The 24,943-nt window shown below is 34.5% G+C and overlaps 1 protein-coding gene across 7 annotated transcripts in view; it reads left to right on the top strand.

Annotated features, from left to right (window-relative positions):
- The window catches only part of MEF2C (myocyte enhancer factor 2C), a 123,234-nt gene that overhangs the window by 30,957 nt on the left and 67,334 nt on the right, over window positions 1–24,943 (top strand). For 5 of the 7 annotated variants that reach the window (XM_072360321.1, XM_072360318.1, XM_072360319.1 and 2 more), the window contains exon 2: window positions 17,285–17,482. In XM_072360321.1, coding sequence (XP_072216422.1) covers window positions 17,429–17,482 — 54 coding nt within the window. In that variant the 5' untranslated portion in view covers window positions 17,285–17,428. The remainder of the gene's footprint in view (window positions 1–17,284; window positions 17,483–24,943) is intronic. The other 2 variants (XM_072360320.1, XM_072360317.1) reach the window with 1 other exon arrangement.

The raw sequence follows: 24,943 nt of genomic DNA, 5'->3' as shown, positions 1-24,943 counted from the left end.
AAAAAATGACAACTGAGCAGCAAGCTTCTCTAACATGGGCTATAAATCAGATTGTTCTTGTCTCAGGCTGCCAGTGTTGAAAAGTAAATCCATGAGTTGGTATGGGAAATGCTGGAGGATTAAAATGTCTTTAAAGTATCCCTCTAAGTTTTCAGTAACTTCAAAATTTTAACAGACAAAATTGTAGTTGCTTCCAAGGTTCCTATTTATACTTAGATATTGGCAGAGTCCTGTGGTCGTTCCATGCAAAACTCTAGAACAGAGCTTTCAATCCCCCACTGCTGATCTCTAGCTAGTGAACAGGTCTGACACTTGTGTATTAAAAGGGCTGTATAGAACTCTCTCTCTCTCTTTCTTTCCTTCTTCCTTTCCTTATTTCCTTCTTTCTTTCTTTCTTTCTTTCTTTCTTTCTTTCTTTCTTTCTTTCTTTCTTTCTTTCTTTCTTTCTTTCTTTCTTTCTTTCTTTCTTTCTTTCTTTCTTTCTTTCTTTCTTTCTTTCTTTCTTTCTTTCTTTCTTCCTTCCTTCCTTCCTTCCTTCCTTCCTTCCTTCCTTCCTTCCTTCCTTCCTTCCTTCCTTCCTTCCTTCCTTCCTTCCTTCCTTCCTTCCTTCCTTCCTTCCTTCCTTCCTTCCTTCCTTCCTTCCTTCCTTCCTTCCTTCCTTCCTTCCTTCCTTCCTTCCTTCCTTCCTTCCTTCCTTCCTTCCTTCCTTCCTTCCTTCCTTCCTTCCTTCCTTCTCTCTTTCTCTCCTTCTCTCTTTCTCTCTCTCTTTCTCTCTTTCTTTCCTGCTTTCTTTCCTGCTTTCTTTCTCTCTTTCTTTCCTGCTTTCTCTCTTTCCTTCTCTCTTTCTTTCTGTCTTTCCCTCTTTCTTTTGCTTTTGTTTTCTTTTAATTGTGAGACATACTTTGAAGGTTTTATGCTTCACTGTTACTTTACTGTATTGCTGTAGCCTAAAAGAATTTTGAGTGTTCCACATTATAGTAACTCATCTCACCAAAACCACCCAGTAAATGTACCTAAAAGGCTGAGATCCTTTAGAATACTTTTCCTTTACTTAAACATAATTATGCTATAGAGATGTGTGGGTAAGAATGCATAGTCCACAGCTTTGAATGTAAAGGGGTCTTGGAAATTAACTATAACACTCTAATTTTATTCATCATCCAAAGTCGCAGTGTTAACATTAAAGTTGGTAGAACACAACACACTGAAAGAATAATAGTCTGTACTGGAACTCTCTTTCCAGGCTCTACAGTATCTTTCTTAAAAAAAAAAAAAAAAAAAAAAAAAAAAAAAAAAAAAAAAAAAAAACTGAAGAGAAACAAACAAACAATCAAACAAATAATAATAAAAAAGGAACATCTTACATTTTGAGTTAGGTTATGGCATGGCATCAGTAATTCCTGTTAGTAGAAATTGTTACTGACTTGCGTGGTTCCCCCTGAATATCCTGCAGAAAAACCTGGTGAATAGGAGGATGAATATTTACAAGTATTTCATCATAAAGAATTCCTAAATCTCAATCTTTTAATATATATATATACATATACATATTTGAGATGCTATGCCTAGCAGTATTATACCAAATAAACAGTATTAGCTATTAACTCGTAGCTACTATTTATACTTGATCCACTTCTAGAATTACCTGATTTTACCTATGAAGAGAAAGTTTAGATTTACAGAATTGGAAATCTCTGATACAACTTTTCTTTATCATGTAAAACTCATTTTTTACTATTCTGCTGTTACACTTGGCATCAGTTTTGCAAATCAGATTTATCATCAGGAACAAATACTAAGTTTGATTTCTCCTTAACATGTAATCTTGCTCTATAAATGAAAGTATGGGAAAAAAAAAAAAATGCAGCTTTTGTCTAGCTCTTGTTATTCTATCATTTATGAACAACTATTGTATTTCTACCTTTAATTTTATTATTTCCATCTTTGGTCCATCATGCCAATGGTGTATTTTCTTAAGTAGAAGACGTAATTGATATTAAAATGGATTTTGACCACTCTTTTTGTCTATTCATTGCAAAATGGAAATTAATCTCTTTAGCTTGAGGCTGCATAGTTTACTGTCATTAGTAGGGGATAGTCAAAGACATGGGAACTTTCAATAGAAGAAAAGCCTTGGGATTTTCAGCTATTTCTGAGATCTTAATCAAAACTTTTAGTGATTGCTTGGGAATCAATGAACACACTCTTGAGGGAAAAAAAAAAGGCAGCATAACCTTAACATTATTCACAGTGTTTTGTTAAAACAGTACAGTGATTCATGATTAATATTTTTTATCTTAAGGTACTGTAGTGAAGAACATTAAACAATATTTGGATATTTTGTACCTTTCAAGTGAATCAGAAATGTGGAGTGCTTCTGGTCTTAGCCCTTGGTTTAATGAAAATAGTTTTCCTGAATTGATACAGCAATTTTAAGTGGAGAAAAAACATCACACTCTACTTACAGAAGATTCAGTCGCCATTATAGTATTCCTTGTTAGCACTGATTAAAATTTATTCTTCCTTTTATCCAACAAGAAAACACTTGGATTTGATTCAGTACAAGTTAAAACAATATTAAAAGTATGTTGACTGATGTCCAGTCATACCACTGGACATCAAAACTTTGTTTTTCTTGGGTTTCTTTCAAATAGAACAGAGGAAGCACTTCCTTTTACAACATGATGTCTAGAGAAGAACACACACTCAGACATGCACACATGTACAAATGTAGAGCTATTCAAATAATTTCAGAGTTCACTGACTACCACATAGTAAACTAAATGATATCATGAAAAATAGATATTTATTTTTTTTAAATAGCAGATTAATTATTCAGACTTTCAGAGTTTAAATTATTACTCTGCAAAAGACAAGGAATAAAAATTATTGTGCAGAATAGGCAACAGTCAGCATCACAGTCAAGGTTCTGTATAAGTGAAGAAACAGGCTTCGCTTTCCATGCACTTATATGTGAAAAATATTTTTTAATCCACATATTTATTTAAAGGATGGTTGCAGACTACATTCAAATCTCATTCACCAGTGTAAATCTGAAATAATGGAACTGGCTGCAGTGCAGATTTACTTGTGGCTGTGTAATAGCTAGGATCATAGTGCTGGCCCTGGGGCTATCCTACACAGTTTTACAGTACTGTATTTTTTGTAGCAAAAAGGACATACTGTGTTTTCAGAGGAATGTCTTGAAAACAAAGTGCATCAATGAAGTTCACCTCACTCACAATGAAGTTCTGTCTCCTAAAATAGCACTAAAACAAAATAACTGTTGTATCTTGGCAAGGGCCTTAACTATTTACAGCAGAACAGTCATAACAGAAAATAGTGCTTTAGTATCCAGATCCCCCCAAGTTGTAACTCCAGACCTGGAAGAAATACTATATTTAGGTTTGTGTTTTTTCTGTACTACTATTTTTTTTTTTTCTTTTAATATGGTATCCATTATCAGTGTAAACAAAAATTCAGAAACCCCAACTGATATTTCTTTTTTAAATGCAAAATTTTTATTTGTGACAGCTGCATTGGATCTTTAATCATATATTATCTTTACAGGAGCTTTTTTCTAACATATGTTAATTGGCTGTTTTCTGTGACAAATTATGAGCTCTTACTTTGATGAGGTTCAATTGCAATCATGTTGGAGTTGAGTATGTAGTTTCCAGCCCCCGCTGGCTCTTTTAACCACTAAAAACATCTGCACGTCACTGGAGTGCTGAGTAATGGCAGGATTTGGGTTGATCTGATTTCTGTACAGATTTTTTTCCACTCAGTTTTTTGTTTGTTTGTTTGTTTTTCCCCCAGTTCTTTGCACTAAATCTGTTTCAGGGTTTGCTGTTTTTAGCAAAAGAATGATCTAAAATTAACATCTTATCTGAGATTATTAGAACACAGTGAGATACCATTTGTGACACAGTATAGTCAAATTGTTTTTAACATTATGAAATCTCAGTGAGCTACATCAGAAATCCTATGTCAGCTGTTGTTGCTTGTTGCAGTTCAAATTTGCTGGGGCCACATAGCATTTGTGGGAGTAAACCTAATGGCTGCCTTTCAGAGTCAATATTTTTTAAATTTCATAAAGGTAACATTTGCAGTTACTTAGAAATACATTTATTTTACTTTTTGAAGAGTGTTTCCATGCTTTTTAAAATTTGTACAGAGAAGAGCATGTTTCCAAGCTGGATAGTAAATATGTCTACCTGTAAACTTACACATGTTCCTGCTAGTAAAGGAAATATTGTATTGAAATTTGTGTTTAAAGCACATTGTGATTGCATTTGTTCAGTGTGTAAATTAAAGAAATATAGAAAACTTTGGAAGTGGTATTGCTTTGGGACACTTTTTTTTTTTTTTTTTTTTTTTTTGCCTTTGACGTATTCCTTGATGTTGGCTGTTCCAATCATCTGTTTTGTAAGGCAGTTCATGAAAATACTGAGATAGAAAATGTGTGCTGTGTTCTAATAAGTTATTACTCAAAGCCGTACTTAGGGTGAATGTGCAGAAATACAAGATGTACAATATTTTAAATCAGAGAAAGCATCCTGGTCACGAAATGGATGGAGCATCATCTTTTCAGAAACTGTGTCAAATATCAATTACATTGCAATTAATTTAGCAGAACATCACACAGCTCAGCTTTGACCTAAACCAAATGGCAGTAGATAAATCTGTCCCATTTGTTCATCAGAGAAAATATAGGGGTTAAATTTCCAGGCAGGTGTTAGAGTTTAGAATAAGAAGAGCCAGATGTGTATGGAAGCTACTTTGGTCTCAGGAGGCTGGCTTTAATTCAGCTATTTCCCCGGAGTACCACACAATCAATGAGTTCCAAAACCTGGGGCTACCTGCCTTTATGTAAAATCATGGGAATGATTTTTCATAGCATACTACTGAACAAGTGTGAAAAAATTAGAGCAGAAATTAAAGGTAAAAAAAGCTTAACCTCAGAAGTTACATGTGTCACATTTCTTCGAGGCTTCTGAAATGAGGAGATGATCACCACATGGAAACTCTTTCAGAAGAGACCTATTACTGTAAGCAAAATTGTAAGCAATGTAAAACTCATAGTAAGGATATTTTATGTGTTTCTCTAATCACTGCTCATTGTAGGCCGTGTTTTAGAAGTAAGCATATATAGGTCATGTGCTGCGCAGTGAAAGACATTAAAGCATTTCTCTTCCCTTAGAAGCTAGGTGAACTGAATCAGGGATGAGTTTCAAAAAAGATTACTTTGAGCATGTTGTCCTTACTTCAGTATGTCTGTAAAAATAAATTGATGCATTGTGTCTTGAATTAGCCTACAGAATGGCATTCAGTTTCACTTGATAAGATGAGCTTAATTGGCTTTCAGAAAATAAAGCAAGGTAAAGGAAGATGTACAAGTGAAAGAGAGGGCTTGGCACTTTATTGGATTTTGAGGCCTGTGAGCCATGTGTCTTAATTGGGGCCAGTTGGGATCATTTAATAATTGCTGTCAGAAGATCAAATTTAATTCTCTTTATAAAAAGACCACAGTGGGATAGAGTTAAACAAATTGTCATCTGAGGTTTCAAATGAACTAAGCTTTAATTAGGTTGATTAGGATGCTGTAAGAGAAGGAGGGTAAGAAATGGAAAACTGATGAATCTGCTGTGTACCATGTTGTACTTTATGACAGAATTGTCAAATATCTTTATTTCAAGAAGAGCTATAGTGCTAGAAAAATGTATGTATAAATATTTTAGATATATAGGATAATAGAATGTATGAAAATATTGCTTTTAAATGGAGATATTTATATTTTTATGGTCAAAATCTTTCCCTTTTCTTTCATAATTTTAAAGTCTACCAAATTTTCTCTGTCTTGTTTATTTATTCACCATGACAGAAAAGAACTATAGCATATTTACTAAAAGCACTCAGAGTTTCGTTGTTGTTTAGTATATCTTCACCTTACTTCTCAGAACCTTTGCAAGCAAAAATCCTGAGGATTTTTTATCCCCAAGTTTACAGCAGAAAAACCAAGTGCCAAGTGGAGGTGACAGGAAATATGAGGAAAAATGAGCAGCTATCAGTTATGCCTGCATCCCAACCTTAGATAAATTCTTCGTGCTTTACTTCATGATAATTTCTCTGTTGCTTTCTAAGTGTCATTTCTGGGAAAGCATAATGTACGTTCAAGGCCACAAGAAGATTTAGCTAATGTATCTTTGTATTGATTATGTTTTGGTTTGTGTTTTTTTCATCATGCTTATAGGACAGTTATAATAGAAGCAATGTTGGCAATGATCTGTTCAGAAAAAAAAATGTTCATTCAAGCTATAAGAGACTGTCAAGCAAATTGTACTGTATTTTCCTCAGTAAATTAAGCACATTTTACGTATGTCACTCTGAATGTAATGCCTCCTATTACTTTTCATGGAAACTGCAAAAGCTACAAATAGCACAGTAACACTACTTGATAGAGCACATTCTTAGCTGCCAAACACTCTTTTCAACACAGCCACCACTATGAGCTGCTCATTTCACCAACTATGAACAAGAGCCTGCATGCCCTGTTTGTAACAATCTGAACCAGTGGAGGTGACCCACTGTTTCACAATATTTCACCAGCCACAACCTCACGGTGTTCATGCCCACTGTTTGGTTTCCGTAAACACTGATGTTTTTGCAGCCATCAACGAATGTTGGTGGGTGCCATTTTTTCCACATGGAGGACTTCACTGATGCACCTTTCCTTCATACACACTTCCATGTCAGACATCATCCCATCAGACTGGCCCTCTGCTGCCATCTGCCACACAGAAACAACATGTAGTGGAATATCAGCGAGAAGGTTCAATGCCTGCTACTATACCACTAACATTCACCTCTGATGTTGTGAGCCAATATCATAAAATAGGAGTCATTACTTTTGAAGCAGCCCTTGTATATATATCTCTTTACTACTAATACTTGTATGGGATGTCATGTTTTGTATCAACTGCCTCCAAATGTTATGTAATTTTTGCTTCTACCTAAACTTTTTGTATTTTGTGTGTTTAAAAGCAGCAACCTGTCCTAATTTATGATCTTTTTCACTAGAAAAAGATGTGTATTTCACAGAGGCACTTCCTCACCCCTACTCAGTGAAATACAGATGTGTTCATTTTTTTTCGTTAGCCTTATTATGCATCTGACATACATTTAATCTCCTTTTGTCCTTGGGAGAAAAAAATATCTTAGTGGGATTGGAATTGGAAGCACTAATGTAGACTTTTCAGCTTTTCAGCTGTCAAAGTGATGGGGAATATTGCTATATATTGATATATTTCCCTTCCCTTGACTACCTTTTTTTTTCTTTTTACTTTTTTTTTTTTTTTTTTTTTTTTTTCCTTCATTTCTAGCTCATAACTATCTCTGGGCAAGTTTTTTGAGTTTGAGGAGCACCAGAGTTTTTATACTCATCTTTTTCATATTAAATTTACACAGAATTAATGAACAGTTAGCAGTTCAGCAGCTTTCCACCATGTTGTTCTATTTCACGTTTTAGAAGAATAGTATTTAATTCTTCACAGTTCTGGGAAGATCTGGAATTAATAGGGAAAGTGTGTGGTTCTAGAACTGAGTATACAAGAAAGTGAAGTAGGACATCTTTGTATGTGATCATTCCTGTCTTAAGAAGTGGATTGCCAGCTGAAGCACCCTAGGGTTCCTTAGAAAGCCGTGAGAGGTATTTATTTGCACAGATTATGCATTTGTTCCTATTTTGAAAGAAAATTCTGTGGTAATATAGTTCTGTAGTTGATAGTTTAACACCATAAATGAGAGCAGATTTATCTACAGAGTGAATATAGATGGAAGTAAAGATGAGCTTTTGGGTACCATGAGTATCCAAAGAAGGGTTTGGACAGCCAAGACTATTGTGTTTTGCTACAATTAACTTAACCAGTACTGTTCTATCTACAAAGCTTGTCAAACCTTCAGTTCTCTCCACATGTTTTCATTAATATAAAGGAGTAACTCCACAGAAAAGCATGGAATTATCTGGATTTAAAATTATCTCTACTTAAGAAGGTGTCTATTTTGGCATGTCAGTGATTGCTATAAATAATTGGTTGCATCTTTTAAAATAGTGTACATTTGGGCAAAAAGAAAACAATTAAATAAATCAGTAAAAGTTTAACTCACTAAGAATAGTCAATCCATGCAGAACAAAAATGTCAGGCTTGAATAAGCTAACAGCGAACTAGCAGTAATGTACACGATTGATCACAATTTGAGAGTTGTCTGCAGCTCTCAGACACCTACCTGAAGTCTTTCATCTTTGATTGCTCCAGTTCCTCAGCATGATGCTGATCTGTGTGCAGCATCATTCTCACCTAACCCATGTTAGGGTACATCCTTAAGAGAGACAGCCCATTTTTGGCTTCAATAGCTAGCCAAATTCAGAGTTACCAGTTGCTGCCATTTGGACAGGGAAACCTGCAGGGAGATGAAACATTTCCTTGATACTGTTTGCAAGCATTTCTTATAGCTCTAAAATTAGCATGTCTTTAGAATTAATATGCAGTATCAAGTACAAATGTGCAGCTCACAGTATGAGATTTCCTTTCTGACACCGATACCTGCAGAACTGTTTTTTATGTCACTTAATGGCTCTACTCCTTGTATATTCTATAGCTGAGCTCTCCCTCAGTATCTCTTAATTTTAAGCTTCTCTTTCATGATCACAAATGAATTGGCCATAAAAATTAGTACCTAACAAAGTTTTTTTTCTGTCCTTTATTGAAGCATCAGGGTGTATAAAATCAGAGAGGTTATGGTTGCCAGTAGTAAACCTTCTTGCTCCACCTGTCTTCAAAGAATTATTAAAATAGTAAAATGACAACACTGTGAGCAACACTTTCCAGTCAAAAATAAATTAATTAATTAAAGTTATACAACCATGGCACTTCTAAACAGATTTAATGACAAGATATTTTCCATCACTAACCCATAACCATTTTTCTTGTATCCAAGCTTCAGCTTGACAATTTCTGTCACTTGCCCAGGTCATGTTGTAGTGGGTTCCTTTTGTCAACTCTTCCACAATATTGACATAGAATCTGTTGTCTGGCACAGGCCCATGTCTTCATTTAATGAAAAAATTTACTCATATTTCAGTTTTTCTGCTCTTCATTTCTGCACTTACATCCCTAATTTTAACATATTTTCATTCTCTTTTGTGTTGCTCCTTGTATGACTCTGATTTTCAGCGTAGCCCTTGAACCAAATACTTAGTTGCTTGACTTAATGATTTAAAGAGATTTTTGATTCTTACTACGCTTCTTTCTGTTTAACCATACCACAGAATTCCTGTTTTTAAAGCTTGTGAAAGCTTTTCATTTTGTCTCAAATGTTCCTGAAAATATACATTTGAGAAATTGTAAGATATCCTTTCTGTAATTCAAATCTTTGTTCCTCCTCACAGAGGTGACGTTGTTGTATGGCACAAACATGGAATAGCAGAATCCGGTTGGTTTTGGTTTTTTTTGCAAATAAATTGGATTAAGGTGGTCCGTGTAGAGCTGAAAAAGTCCTCTTGTTTTCCCGGAACTCCAGTTGTCTTCCCCATGTATTCTGTCTGTTCCTTCTAGACTGATCATTGATCAGCTTGATGAGTTCAGTCAGCTGTCTCCAGTTCTCTCATCAAACTGAATGTACCAAGTTTGCCTGCAATTCTGCAGTTCAGGAAATTATTAAGTACTCAAACATGTTTTCTAACAATGAAGGGCCATTCTGGAAATCAATCATTACTTTCTTTAGAGGAGGAATATCTAAAATTTTTTGCCATCTGTATCAACACTACCAAATAGCAAGGTTCAGAATGTGACTTGAAATTGCAGTACATGCTTTTTCCAGTAATGCCTGGAAGTTTCCCTTGATTCTTAAAAGCCATTGTGGGTGTAATGTTTCTCACCACAGACTTCCTCACATACAAATGCTAGTAAAAAATCTGTAAATCAGAACATAACCACAACTAGAGGCTGCTTACAGGTGAGACTACAACTTAGTTCTAGAAATCTTAGAATTTTCTTGTAATAATCAGCACTATCCAAAACACCCTGTGCTGTGTGACAGCACCCAAACTGTAAGAACGAATATTTAACTTGGTATGAAAGATTTCTTTAAATATATGTGGACCAAGACCAGAGTAGTTCCAAGAGAGCTTTCAACACAAAATGTACTAAATCTTAATCTGGTGACCACTCACCCTGGCAACCCCTTCAGTGCTTCCCTTATTCCTCTGGGATGAATTTGTTAAACTGCTTTCCTGATATTTATTACACACCTATTAGCTATAAAGCCATCTAATCAAGCTGTTAGCTCAAAACTATTCAGACTCCTACATGAAATTCCATCGGTCCAGTTTCCCTGCTACATCTGCAGACAGGTTTACTTTCCTAGTCAGTGTATCCATTGGAGACCAATTAGGTGATTCAGTTTTCAGTCCTTTATTCGCTTGTATTACTAGCTTGTTTGATTCAATAAACTTGCACCAGTCTCTCAAGCACTTTAAGGATTCTATTCCATACTTATCAGTCTGACTCCCATTATGTCTGTCTAGCTGCCATAGGTACATCATGAGGTTAATCATGAACCTGTAAACTTTTCCTTCAAACTACTTTCTTCCCTTTTTTTGAGCTCTGTGGTGAACAGACACTGAAATATCATCTACAAGTCAATGTAGTTTTAAAGTATTTTTTTCCTGGATGTGTTTTTCAGAATTTTAGCATTTCACTTAGTTGCTTTCCTTACAACATGTTATTGTCTACATTCTTTGTTCTACAAATTAAATGTTCTTCATCTGTCTTAGAAAAAATGTTGCAAACTAGATAAGTCTTCCTTTCTTCATCAAGCATAGTAGGCACATCTCGCTTTTTACTGGGCTGTGAGCAATCAGTTTTCATTTAGATTACTGGTGTTCACTTCCTTTTTTGGTGCACCGCTGCATGGAATGAATCATTATCTGTGGCAAATCCCACAATCCCTTAGAAGGTCTTTGGCCTTTTCATGGATCTCTATCTGCGTGGTTGCTATTACATGTACTTGCAGTTCAGAAAACCCTCCTCCATCATGCCTGATGGACAACTCTCAGCATATCATCAGGAAGGTAAGCTGAAGTCATTCCTTTTCGTTCATGTAGGTGTGGATCAATTGAAATTTGCAGTTGCCTACAGACTCCATTTTCAGAGTCTGGTTAGCATTCTTTTCAGAAGCAGCATCTGCGGTGTGGTGAAATAGGATTGCTATTAGGTAGTAAAGTTTTTCTGCCATTGTGGCAGTGACACTAGGTTTGCTCAGACACCTCCAAGAGAACTTCACAAAACCATAGCATCTGAAACTCTTCTACCTGTACTGCATGAATTGTTGCTCTGTGAGATAACTTTACCGTATTTGAATTACAGTCTACAGTGACCACAGCTGTCAGGCTCAAGGGAGATGAAGTATTCTTATAACTCATTTTCAGAAAACTCATGTTTAAAAAAATTTTATATGCCAGATATTCTCATATCTTTTCCTTATAGGAACTAATGGTATGGATTTTAGAACAGCAAATTGCATGAAAGAGGAATTTTCTGAAATTCATTTCTACATTTTCAGTGTGATAGGAAAAAGTCTATATTATAAGTGAACATAAATATAAAGAAATTACAAGTCTAAGTGACAAAGACATATAGAATGCAGAGTCAAGATTTAAGTAGGTTCTTCACTGTTTTAAGCATAAATAAATGTGGGGAGCATCTATAAAAGGAGAACCTTATAAATTCAGCAGATTGTTTCAAAATCAATTATCAATTAAGCAAAATTAGTGAAATGTGGATTCAGTTTAAACTGTTCAACTTTTCTGTAAAACTTAAATTGGAAAACTTAAATGCAGAGATTGACTTCGCAGTTTGCAAGCTGTTGGCCATTTTAGTCCTGGCTTTATGCAGAATGTCATTGTCCTTGATTTGTTCTCTGTTATAAATTAAATTCACACCATAAATTAAGAAGCAGACAGTGTTAGTTTTCCAAGGCTCCTTTTTGTTTCAGATTAGGTAAATGAAAAAATGAATGAACTTTGGTACAGAGAGATTACAAATGCATCCTCTATGTACAGCCTTTCTAGTTTGACATGGTCTGTGTCCAGTATTCTGTAGTATTTAATCTGTTACATTATGACCATTCTGGCTAAAATATTTGCCCTATACTTCCCATAGTAAAATGCTTGATCTCTTGGGAATTGAATTTAGTAGATTAAAATGAACGCTCCCTTCCATATCTTTTAATATGCCTATCTGGCAATAAGATCATGCTTAAATTCTAAATCAGAGTGCTGTGTGCGGATGTTTGAAAACTTGAGGCAGTGGAGACTCATTTGCTGCTTGGCCTTCTGCTCGCATTACCATACTGTGTATTGTGCAATTTCTGCTTTGCTGATGTATTGCTGTGGTGATGACATGTATAATTTTATCAGAGCATTTTACTTAATGGGTCAAATTGTGTCCTCAGTAATGACTATGCAAACCACATTAAATGTGAAGGACTACTTCTATCCTGGATGTAACACCAGCTGCATTCTGTGGGATAATACAAAAAATGAATGCTACTTTCACTCTTTTTTGTATTAACTGAAACTTTATTTGCCTCAGGATGACAGAACCAAGGTGATTTTCATTTGATGCATCATGCCCAATTGTTTCTTTACTTTTTTTCTGCACTTGGGACTTGGTCTGGTGGCTCTTTAATAGATAACATTTCAGTGACTGATTATGTATCCCCTGCTGTGTATTTTAGTAGATATGTTGCCCTTTCTACAGTGAATTTTTCATCAGACAAGCAGCTGATGTATTATTAATGCATTTAGATTTTTGTTTATAATCTGATTCAAAATTCTTTTGACTCAACAGGAAGGTTTGAATAGAAAGATTTGATAGGTCTTTGAAGTGACTTATTTCTATGAAGTAAGTTAGGTAAGAGAATGGGGAAAGCATGTTGTTGTTGTTTTTGTTTACTTCCTTATATTATTATAATAAGATTTGGTTTTCATCTAGTTAATCCACTCAAAATACAAACTGTTTCATGGAACAGGTACATCTATATAGCAAGACTGACTATTTTGTGAAGCAACCACAAAAATACTAAACCCTAGCACTTAGTGCTTTTCTCTGACCATTTTTTCTTGTTTTAAAAATAAATATTTTGAGGCTCCTGTTTTGATAATCCTTATTGCCCCCGATGGGAGTTGTTCAAAGAACTATGTCTGGGGTGCTGCAGCAAAGCAGATTCAGACAGTTGTGCTCAGAGAAGGAAGTGGAGAGTTTTGGTTCCCATTTTGCACTTCTGGAACAGTTTAGGGAAGGAAGCACCTTTACACCTTTTATTGTTCGTGGTTGCTGACATCATATCCTTCCCTGACCACTCTGTGCGTGTTTCCTGCCATTCTACCAAGATTCTTCTGAGTTGCAGAGAAGGGATAGTGAGTGTGCATGTGTGTGTGCATTCATGTCTGTGCACTGAATGTCCGAAAGAGGGACAGGAGAAGTCAAATAAATGATCTGCTGCATTTCTCCATTAGTTCTTTCCCATTCTCAAGGCTCAGATCAATCTTCTGAGAACTATCACTGCCTCTGCCAAATCATATAGTGAACAGAAGCCCGCCAAAAATGAAGTTCCTCTTTTTGTAAGCAGACTGATTTTTCTTCTTTTCTTTTCTTTTCTTTTCTTTTCTTTTCTTTTCTTTTCTTTTCTTTTCTTTTCTTTTCTTTTCTTTTCTTTTCTTTTCTTTTCTTTTCTTTTCTTTTCTTTTCTTTTCTTTTCTTTTCTTTTCTTTTCTTTTCTTTTTTCTTTTTTCTCTTTTCTTTTTTTTTTTTTTTTTTTTCCCATGTTTGGGTTTGCAAAAAGAAAAAAAATGCTGAACTGTGACACCATAGCATGTAACTATGTGATTCTTTAAGTGCAGACTTATTGCATGTAACTATGTCATTAAGTTGTAAGTTGTTTTATTTTATGTGGAGTGTTGCTTCAACGATGTTACTGGAATTATTTTAAGTTCCTTTTTTGATTGTCTTGGTTTAATGAAAGCCTGAAAGTACTATTTCAGTTTTGCAGTACCGTCATCTTTTCTAGATGTGTGTTTGTTAGAGAAATGCAAATTAGCAGCTAATGGAAAATCTGAATACTTAGTACTGTAATGCTTAATCCTGCAGGAACTTACACAAAATGTTAGGAGCACTGTTGAAGTCCTAAGACAGCCATGGAGATTTGTTGATCTCCAGAGTTCTTTACATTCTGTGAGACTCGGAAGTCACCAGCCTTTGAGGGTTATAACCCTTGAATTAGACATGATGATTCACACTTCTGAAACCAATTGATTTGGAATCAGTCCAGCTATCTGCTCTATGTATGCATGCATGCAAATATATTCACTAATGATGGGAACAGAATTATAGGCAAACACATATATATGTATAGCATGTGAAGTAGTGTGTGTTGGTATGTATATGTGTTTATAAATAATAAAAATGGATATGCAGAAAACTACTTCCCATACTGTTTCTAGTAGGAGGAAAAATAGCAGAGATTTTCAAATGTTAAAAAAAGTAAATAGATTTTCTAGACAAATGGAATACCATTTTAAATAAATACTTTTTAATGAAAAAAAAACAAAAACAAGTAGAGATACGTATTTAAGTAAAATTGATTTTATTATTATTATTATTTTAGCAAATTATATGTTGAACACAGACAATCAAACACATTATTCCTTCTTCACTGTCTCTCAGATTGTATGGTTATATTTAATAACTAAACCATTTCTGCTCTCCTCTGTTTTTGTTTTTTTGCATACCCTTGTTTCCAATTAAAATAAAGCTAGCACAGTTAGTAGATTACTCCAGATAGTGAAAACAGAATTAAGATCATCAGGTTCAGAAAGCAGTTATTCTAACTGCTTTGACTTCAAGTTCTCTCCATATGCTTTTTCTGCTGTTTGAAGACATGGAACTGATAAGTGTGTGGTGAGGACACTAGACATTTCTTCTTCACTAGGATTTGTCCTTCATGGTCAATGTTTGCAACATTCAGTGATTTTTTTCCAAACTCATGCAGCATCTTGATCTGCAGAGCATCTCTCATCCTTGCTAACCCTGTCACCACTGCTTCATTATGTCCATCCTGACCTTCCACCTTGAAGTGAATAGGAGTTTCGTCAAGCGTAGTTCTGTAAGCCGATAGTGTCACTGGCTTCAGCTGAATGAAAGGAAAGGAAATTGTTCAGTATGCATTTGCTGTGGAATAGTGTATTGTCTTACCATGACAAGAAAGCCTGTTAGACACCTTTGAGTCCTGCATGTTCATGGGAAACACCATTCTAATTTGCTCTTTGTATCAGAGGTAAGACTACAGGAAAAACAGGAAAGAAACCCAGTCTGAGGAAACTTAAGGCTGTTTCTGAAAATAGACTCTGTTTGTCAACACTAAGTATCAGATAAAACTGTCTTCTAGCTTTGTTTAGAAGAAAAGTTTAAGAAATGCTTGTGATCAGAGTATTTCAAAGCATTGGACTTGCATTTATCTGTTGTAAATATGATCAAGTACCATGATGTCTTTTTAAACAATTGACCTGTTTTTAAATGTTTAAAAGCAGCCTTTACATTTTATAAAATTGGCAATATAAAGTTTTCCATGTCACACAGCCATATTCTTCATTATGGTACAGAATTAGGCATGCATAAATATATGACACAAAGTTATATATTTGAAAATCCATCTTGCCTAGCAAATTAGTTATATTACAACAGCTAGTTAGAAAACTGAGGTTGACCACTTGCTTGTTAACTTATTTTTTTCCTGGAGTGATAAAACATAAAGCAGCTTAAAGTTTAATGTATGCAAAGAGAGAACTGAAGATCAGAATGAGTGAGGTCTAGCTTTTCTACTTCAATAGCTTTGTGTCTGAGCCAAATAGTGTATTAAATGCCCAGGACAATGGCTTAATGTTACACAACATATTGAGATTATTTATCTGGTTGGCTACAAGACCAAAAACTTCATAAATAAGGAGACAACAGCCTGTGTTTTTAATTTACTGAATTTTGATTCCCAACACAATATTTTTTAATACACAAAAGAAAACAGAAACCATAAAAAGTCATTTTAAATGAATCTTATTTAATTTTTTCTGTATTATAAAGAACTCTATGCTCTTCAGAATCTGTAATCTAAAAGTATCTCAAATAATGATTAAAAAACAAAAAACAAAAACAAATTAAAAAAAAAAAAGAAGAAGAAGAAGAGGCACCTTTTACTTTAGAACTATCCTGAACATCACTTCTGTAATTATTTTCTCTTTTTTTTAATCAAGTTGAGGTATTTTTTTGCTAAAAATATTTTATACTCAGCAGATATGTGACTTAATGACATTTCAAGAAACGAGTGCTTACTGCATCATGTATTTTTATATATCATATCTAACAGTCCTCACTTGCGACAATACCAGTATTGTAAAGTTCAGGGAGCTAATATCAGTTCCTTACTGAAACTGTGAAAGTCTTCTTCCAAACATTCTTAATTTATCATCTGTCCTCACTATCTGTGCTTCATAGCTTGGCTTCTGGTGCAAGAATTTTCATAAGGAGAGATGAACATATTTGCTGCTAATAAATCATTTGTCAGTACCCTTTGGAATTTATGTTGAAATGAAATGAGCGAAAACACACTCACAGTTTCTCAAGTATGTTGAGTAATACTTGCAGTAATCTACATTCTTGAAGAATAAAGTTTAAAGTGTTGGATTAAACTATCTGACATCGCTCATGTATCAAATAACACTGTAATAAAGGTCCATCCTATTTGCATAATGAGGGACATTATCACCTCTGCTGTCAAAACACAAGATTGTTTTCCCTTCAGAAATGAATTAGCTGGCCTACTTAGCATACATAGGTGTAGAAAGGTTCATTAACTCTCTGATTTAGGTAATTTTTCATATTACTGTAGTGAGTGATATTTAAAACAAGAGATATTTAATTCTGTTAAAGTTTTGGTAACGTGAATTTTAATCCTTTTCATTTCTTGATGTATTGATGGGTTTTTTCATAAGCAGAAAACTTTGAATCATATTTTTATGTCTCTTTGAGGTACTTACTTTCTAGAGGCAGTGAAAATGTATTAAAATTTACTTGTGCAATAAATTATAATTAGGACATGTTGTTGGCTCCATAGAACAACTTTCATCTAGTTATCAATTTGTAGTAACATTCTATTTCCTTTCTGTGTTTAGCAGGAACGGATGCAGGGGACTCTGAACTGAATAGTGCAAGTGCTGAAGAAGGAGGCTTGTTTTGAGGAAACAGGAAAGAAGAAGAAAAGAGAAGGGAAAAATACATAATTTTAAGGAAGAAGGAGAGAAAAAAAAACGGGGACTATGGGGAGAAAAAAGATTCAGATTACAAGGATTATGGATGAGCGTAACAGACAGGTGAGTGACAAAAATACTGGTGTTGAGATTAATACTGTATTTACAGGGTGTCTTACCATTGTACGTGATCAAAAAGGTGATAGCTTTCTACAGATGCATATACCTGTGTATATGTATACATATACTTAATGTATGGAAGATCAGCAAAGAAAAAGTACTTTTTGGAAACAACCAGAAACCTCACGCAGTTTTTTCAGGTTTACAGATATGCATAGGTAGGAATTTATTATTTATTACTCAAGGCCCTGACTCTACAAAAGCTGATGTGCATATTTTACTTTAGACCCCCTCTGCAGTCGCTTTGACTTCAGCGTATAATACATATAGTTAAACACATCTGCAAGTTGATTCAGGATTCAGGCTTACAGTACTTCATTTGTGATCTATTATACTGTGAATTTATTTTCAGTATGACTTTCTTTTAAATCCATACATTCAAATTATTCCTTTCTACATCTTCTCAGTGTTTTTACTTCTACATCCTGCATGAAATAATGACTACTTCATTAAAAAATAAAAAAAATTAAAAAATATTTTAAAAATTAAAAAGTCTTATTAGAATATGAATTTTAAAAACATTTGGTAAGCCCAACACTCTCTAAAAGCAATACACAATAACACTGGAATGTTGTAGTTATGAAATAACATCTTCCTAATTAATACTATGTATAAACAGATCAAGCAGAGTAAGTTAATTGATTAATACCAGTATTTTAGATGATATGGCTAAATAGCCATCATGTATTATCAGCACTATCTCTACTAGTTAAAATACAGTCATAAATTAAAGAAAATTGTTTTCTGTTTTCAGAAAAATAAAATTAAACAATTGGCATTTTAAATATTGTCTGTGAGAAGCTGGTGCTGTTTGCATTTGGTGTAAATAAATGAATGTATATTTTGTTGAACTGGAGATTCACAAGTGTGAGAAGATCTCCATAAGACTATTTAACCCTGTGATTAGCATTCTTCATACATGTGCCTGCAATTTGGCAGTCATATTCAATAGTTTTCTTTCAAAAACTTGATAGTGAATTAGTATCGATGTCTTAATTCTATTCATTTGTACTTTTAATTTCTTCATATTTACAAGTTGCTTTTAAAAAGTGATTATTTTATCCACAGATTAATGATTTTATTACTAAAACTTAAAATTCAAACCATAACAATAAATCATATATTTTTAAGTATTTTTTCCTCAAATGTTTAAAGCCTATAGACTAAGTAGTCACTTGTGCTTGCAGCATAAAATCAGATTTAAAATCAAACACAATATTTATGATGAGTATATTCTGTGTTTTCCCTAAAGGCTGCCTACTAAAGAGGGCGAAGCCGCAAAGCAATAACTTTATCAACATAAATCTACCACTGTATTTGTTTTAATTGGTTTATAGCATGGAATTGGAATTAGATTTTAAATATTGAACTGCATTTATCATTAAACATTAAGACACTAGTTGTTTGGAACTTCCCACGCTGCCAGGTTTTCTTCTTGAAGTGAATATGAATTATCGTTTTGTAAATGATTCTACAGACTTTTGCCATTATTAATGTTATGGCAATATGTTTACTCAAATACAGAATTTATGAAGAACTTAATCCCCAGTTTTGAAAACATAAAAAATAAAAAGTCATTCAAGAAGCCAGATTTGCTTTTAAAATGCATACTGATAGTGTTTCAAGTCATTCAGAGTAAAGCTTCAAGGCTTCTTTCACCCACATTCAGTACTAATTATTATCAATAATACTAAAACAGCAGAATGCTAAAAAATAAAAAAAAATAAAAAATACTGTATTGCAGAAAGTGTTTATCTTATTAGCTTTATAGCAGTCATCATTTAGTCAGATATGCTGTCTGGCTGAAGACCTAGATTTACATTACTTTACCCTGCACATGAGATAATTGGCTTGATTCTGTTTCTTATTTTTATTAATGTATTGAAAGATAGTTTAGAAAGTGTTTCTACAGGTTTTATCCTCTTTGCGTTTCTTCCCCTACTTCAAAGTTCTGTTAAACCAGTGAAAAAATTTCCACTAATTCTGGAGACTCAGGCTTTTCAGTTTTAGCAATATATTTGTGGTTAAACACAATTGCACTTTCATTAATAGCTTTTATCCTTTTTTATATCTTTTAGTGTTTCACAAACCTAACTTTGCACAAAATAGATGACAGGTTGCACAGAAAATATATATATACATTTATTAGAAGATCTTGATTAAGACTCCACACTAAACACAGTTCTTCGAGCCTGATTTGTAATGTCAATTACATGAGCAAGGATGAAGAACTATTCTGCTTATGAGACTGTGGGTTTTGCCTTCTTATTACCTGTTCCTAACATGTTTGCAGGATCAGCAGCAAATCTGTTGACTTGCAAAGGCCTTATAGTTTCTTAAGTTCAAACTCTGTGGTTTCACAGTATGAGGCATGTTAGATGGGAATATGATATACGCAGACTGTGCATCCTCAGCAAGTGAATTCAATTCAGAACAGCAGAGAAAGATAAGGAGCATTTACCAAACCAGAGGATGCACCAAAAGTTTAATTTTTCTGTCCTCTACACTCCAGCGTTGAATCTTTTTGGATAACACAGTTTTTATCAAAGAACTTAAGCTGCTTAAGTCCTGTGGAAGATGATTTCTGTATTCACATTTCTACTTATCATCAGCCCATTGTCCTAACTAGTTCTTTATGCTAACCATTGAAAGGGGTGCATGTTTTCTCAGTAAAACCACTGTTTTCTTCCATGCTACTGACTGTTGTGGTAAGACACTTACTGTACAAAATACTTGTTGGAGTGGACTGGGGAGGACAAAAGCAGTGATGAACTCCTTTGAAGAGTACTTTTAGAGCCAGTCGAGTTGACCAGATTTGTGTTCTTTACTGGCCGTACTGATAACAAATGTAAGTTGAAACTGTTCAAAAGAGTAATGTGTCACTGGCTGCAAATCTCATAGAAACATGCAACACAGGGTGTAGACTGCAGTTTTCTGGAATCTATTTCAAGCTTCAGAATGCTGGTGTTTGTTAAACTACTGCAACCTAAACATTAGAGGTTCAGTCCTGTTGCTCTGGACTTCATGAGCACTCTGTCATTGACTTTGATAAGCATGGAAATCAATCTTTTAACTACTAGCAGTTTTTAATGTAATGTTGCTTCATGTGGACTGGCTGTACTTTCTTGGCACTACATGACAGAAGCAGCAAGGATGTTTGAATATCCTGTAACTGACCCCAAATTCTCTTCAGTTCATAGTTTTTCAGAAATGGCCTTCTAAAACTTTCCTTTTTGCTGTACTTCTTGCTAGATGGAGAAGGGGTATTTATAAGTCCTAGGGCTAAATTATATAGTTATTGTGTATTTTTGTTACCATAATAGTTTTAAATGTAAATGAAATATTTTTTTTCCTATTATGACACTGGATAATATAGTTTTGTAAATATGTTGCTTGAGCTTATGAAGTTACAGTAGCTTTGCAAACAGACCATCAGGATGCATGTTATTCATGCCTACATGTGTAATATAATTCCACCAGTGATAGAACTGATAATCAAAAGCATTGGCACTGATAAGGGATATTGGAAGTTCCACAAGTTCACTGTGCAGAAATTGCTACTAGGCACATTGGAGGAGGCTGCTGTTAAGAATTCTGGGTTGCTTGAGGGAAAATAATAACAATAATAATAATAAATCAATGATTTCTGGAAAGAAAAGAAAAAAAGTGAACTTTATTTTTGGGTGATCTCTTAGCTGAAAAAAAGAAAAAATCAAGTAGCTCTATCATGAACATATGAAGGAGAATTTGCACTGCACTCAGAAAAGTCCGTTTTTCTTTCTATTTGTTAAAAAATATTTTGTTACTTTTTAGAAGGGCATTTTGTGATTTGCTGTGGAGAAGGATCATTAGAGACTTCTTCACAATTGTTCAGCCAGGGCTTAAAATAAGTAGGTGTAATGAAATTCTGATGCTGTATTATTGTTATCATACAAGGTCACTTACAAATTGTTAAATCCACAGTCTGTGAGCTAAATACAGAGGTACATTGACCCAGGAAAGAGGGCTTATTGACCTAATGACGTTCTGGTATCAGGTCAGGAACACCCTCTGACTTTAATATGCTCATTTTTCCAGTTTGCATTGAGAAATATCTGTTCTTATGCAGCAGTCCCTCTGATCATCTTGCCATTAGTTCTGCCTTTCTTTTTCCTGCTTGTGAAGCATGCTGTTGACAGTGTCATAGTTAAAATTGCGTTGAGCTTAGCTCACTGTTTAAAACTGAGCACTGAAAGTTTTAAAACTTTGAATGTGTAATCTTTCTATTTGTAAGCTGGGGGGCTGAAGTGCTATTAAACACCATAGGGAATGTATACTTCAGTGTTAAGGCATTTGAATATTAAAGAAGCTCCTCTTAAAGTATCGAGTCTATGTAATTCTGTGCAATATTTCAGAATTGCTTAATATTTTCCTGAATATAATTTTCAATCATTTTTTGGTTCCAACAAACCTGTAAGATTATGAAAAAGCACTTGCTACAGACATCAAGCTCAAAAGAGAACAAATGAAAGCTGATAAGTATAGAGAGTTTATGGGACAGAGGAAGAATATCCTGGAGGGAAATGACCGTTTGCAGGAAGACCTAGATTTGTTCTACTGACTTCGATACCTAATGCAGCTAGCTTCAAAACTAATTTCAGCCTCATGCATCTATTTTTATCTGTGCTTCAGGTCTATTTAAAAGGAAAGAGAAAGAGACTATCGGCTGAATCAGAATCTTCCCCGTAGAAACAGAGCAGAGCTTTGCATACTAGTGCTAACATGAACACAGGCTACACAGGAAACTTCTGTACACTAATTTCCTGATATTTTCAATCTTCTTATTATTTAGGATCTGTGATTGTGCAATTTTTTTTCCCCCAGGGAATGTTTCCATATAAAAGCATAAATGTTTAACTATGCAACTAAACATCATTCTGCTCAGTGATCTTTTGTCTAAAATATGAGATGCTCTTTATCTTTTACATATTTTAATCACCTCTCATGTTTGCATTAAATTGCACACAATAAAATTTATTCTTCATATTTTAGGACTATATTTACGGTTAGGCTTCCATAAATGAGGAATACACTCTACATTTCCATCACTTCAAAACTATAGTTATCTGTACAAGCCTGAAACAGCCTATTTCACATTACCTGAGACTGCTCAAGAAGGAATGTTAGAAGGGAGTTGTTGATCTGAATCACGAATTTCTAGAGTGTATTATATCTAAGGCTAAGTGTGCTTGTATTACAAATTTACTTCTGAATATAATTTTGAGTAAATTAGCATGAGGTAAATATTTAGGTCAAATTATTTTCAATCTGAAGTGTGAGCAAGAAACCTAAGTAAAGAGACTGCAGTACTGAATGAAGTATCTGCCAGCACAGCAGAGTCGAAAAGAGTACAGACAGGCACAGCTTTACTGTCTTGCAGGGAATGGTTTGGAAAGCCCTAAGGGAGAAAGACCTGGAGGTGGGAAGCAGAACTGAAGCCATTGTGGAAAGGAAGAAGTTACACTCTTCCTGTTATGACAGGAAATGCAGACAAATGTGCTTCCTGACCATTTGCTCAGCAGGGAAAGAAATATTCTTTGACCTTTACCTTATGAACATTTTAGCAGCACAGAGCTAGTAAACATGTTTTTTTACTCTAAACATCTATTTGTACCTGCCAAAACCGGTGATAGCACATCAAAAAAAAAAAAAAAAAAGAAGTTCGCTTTCTTCTGTATTTTATCAGCTATCATGTTTTTAATGGAGATCTTTTTTCATTAATATAATGTCTTTCCCTATTATGCATACATTTGTATGTATCTGTATGTAACTTTATCTTATCTCTCAGATTCAATAAAAGGAATTGATGTATCAGAGGTTAACCTCTGATTTTAGACCTTAACTTGTAATTTAAAGCAGGAAGCATACTAATAATGCATAGCCTACTAATTTATGAGTAGCCGTATCGTCCATTAATTAACACACTTCACAGTTATCCCTCCTCTCTTGATTTACAAAGGAAAAATTCATTTGAGATCCACCATCATGTGTAGAACTTGAGTAGACTGAGTAATATCACTATTTTATGTTTTTGATATGATAAAAATAGGGAGTAACAAAGTGGTACAAAACCTTCTTTTTTATACAGATCATGAACACTTTATTTGTTGCAACCATAATTTAAGGGCATCCTGTTTAGAACTCCTCTTTAACTGGACTATTCAGCAAGGCACAGCTCAATATGCTTGAGGCTTTCCAGAACAATAGCTCTTTTACCAGCATAAATCACTGCTGTCTTATCCCTGCTCGTTATGGTAGAGGGTTACAAGAAAGTGGAAGCAGGCTGCTGAAGGGTTCTTCAATATTCTTTAAAGGGCCTTTCATTTAATAGGATTTGCCAGGCACTGCATAAAGGAAGATTTGTCTAGAGTGAATCTTACACTGGTGCTGCTTCCCAGTCCCACTCAGGGCTGCTGTTGAGATTGTTGCAGATGAGTCTTGCCATACGACAAACAATTCTAAACAAAAACCAAGTATGAGAGAATTACAAAGAGCTCTCGCCTCTCAACTATTTATTTCCTTAACGTCCTCTTCAACCTAAGCCAGTCTATGATTCTATGATTCTGTTTGGGTTTTCAGCATATGAAGATCTGCCTGGTGGTTCATTTTAGTCAGTAGGCTCTTGATTTATACATGGCTATCTTCATTTTACTGTGTTTAAGGTTAGGCAGGCTTATATAGTACCACCTACTTGTCACCTATGTTTTATCTATGGTTACTGATCTAGCTCCTGTGTAGAAAATTTAGATATTCTGGGTTTAGTGAGGATGAAAAGAATCATGTTTCTTCTTGACCCAACAGTATCCATATCTGATACTTCTATGCATCGATTGTCCCTGTTTTTCACTAATTACTCATATGTTTAATGGCAGGAAATGTATATGAGAAGCATTATGTGCTAATTCCCTGTACCTCTCATTTTCCTATGTCAGCAGCTATCTATCAGTATAATTGAAATAGTAAGGAGAACACTGATACTTTGCCACTGACTGGGAAGAATGGCTGGAAAGATCATGGGGCTGGTACTTTCAAAACAGAAAAAAATATCACATATGCTATGGTTGTTAGTAACAAATGTAGAGAACTCATAATGACATCGGTCTAACAACTCAGTCATCCAAAAATCAGCCTTTCAAAGTGTCTGAGATATCAGAAGAAGAACTAGAAGGATTTGAATTAAAATAAATATATTAATATAGTGTCCTGAAGACTAATTATCAAATGAAAGTGCTCATGGCTGGTTCTTTTCTTCCACTGATGCATTAGCATCTATAGCATCTTTTCTTGCCAAAGGTTTAGATAAAGACTATAGCACATGTCCACTACAACCTGTTAGTCTTAAAGTATCTGGACTGAAAAATGAGA

The sequence above is a fragment of the Excalfactoria chinensis genome, chromosome Z (assembly GCF_039878825.1).
Source record: "Excalfactoria chinensis isolate bCotChi1 chromosome Z, bCotChi1.hap2, whole genome shotgun sequence".
Classification (NCBI taxonomy): Eukaryota; Metazoa; Chordata; class Aves; order Galliformes; family Phasianidae; genus Excalfactoria; species Excalfactoria chinensis.
Note: the sequence above shows the minus strand (reverse complement) of the source record. Positions and strands in the feature narration are given on the sequence as shown.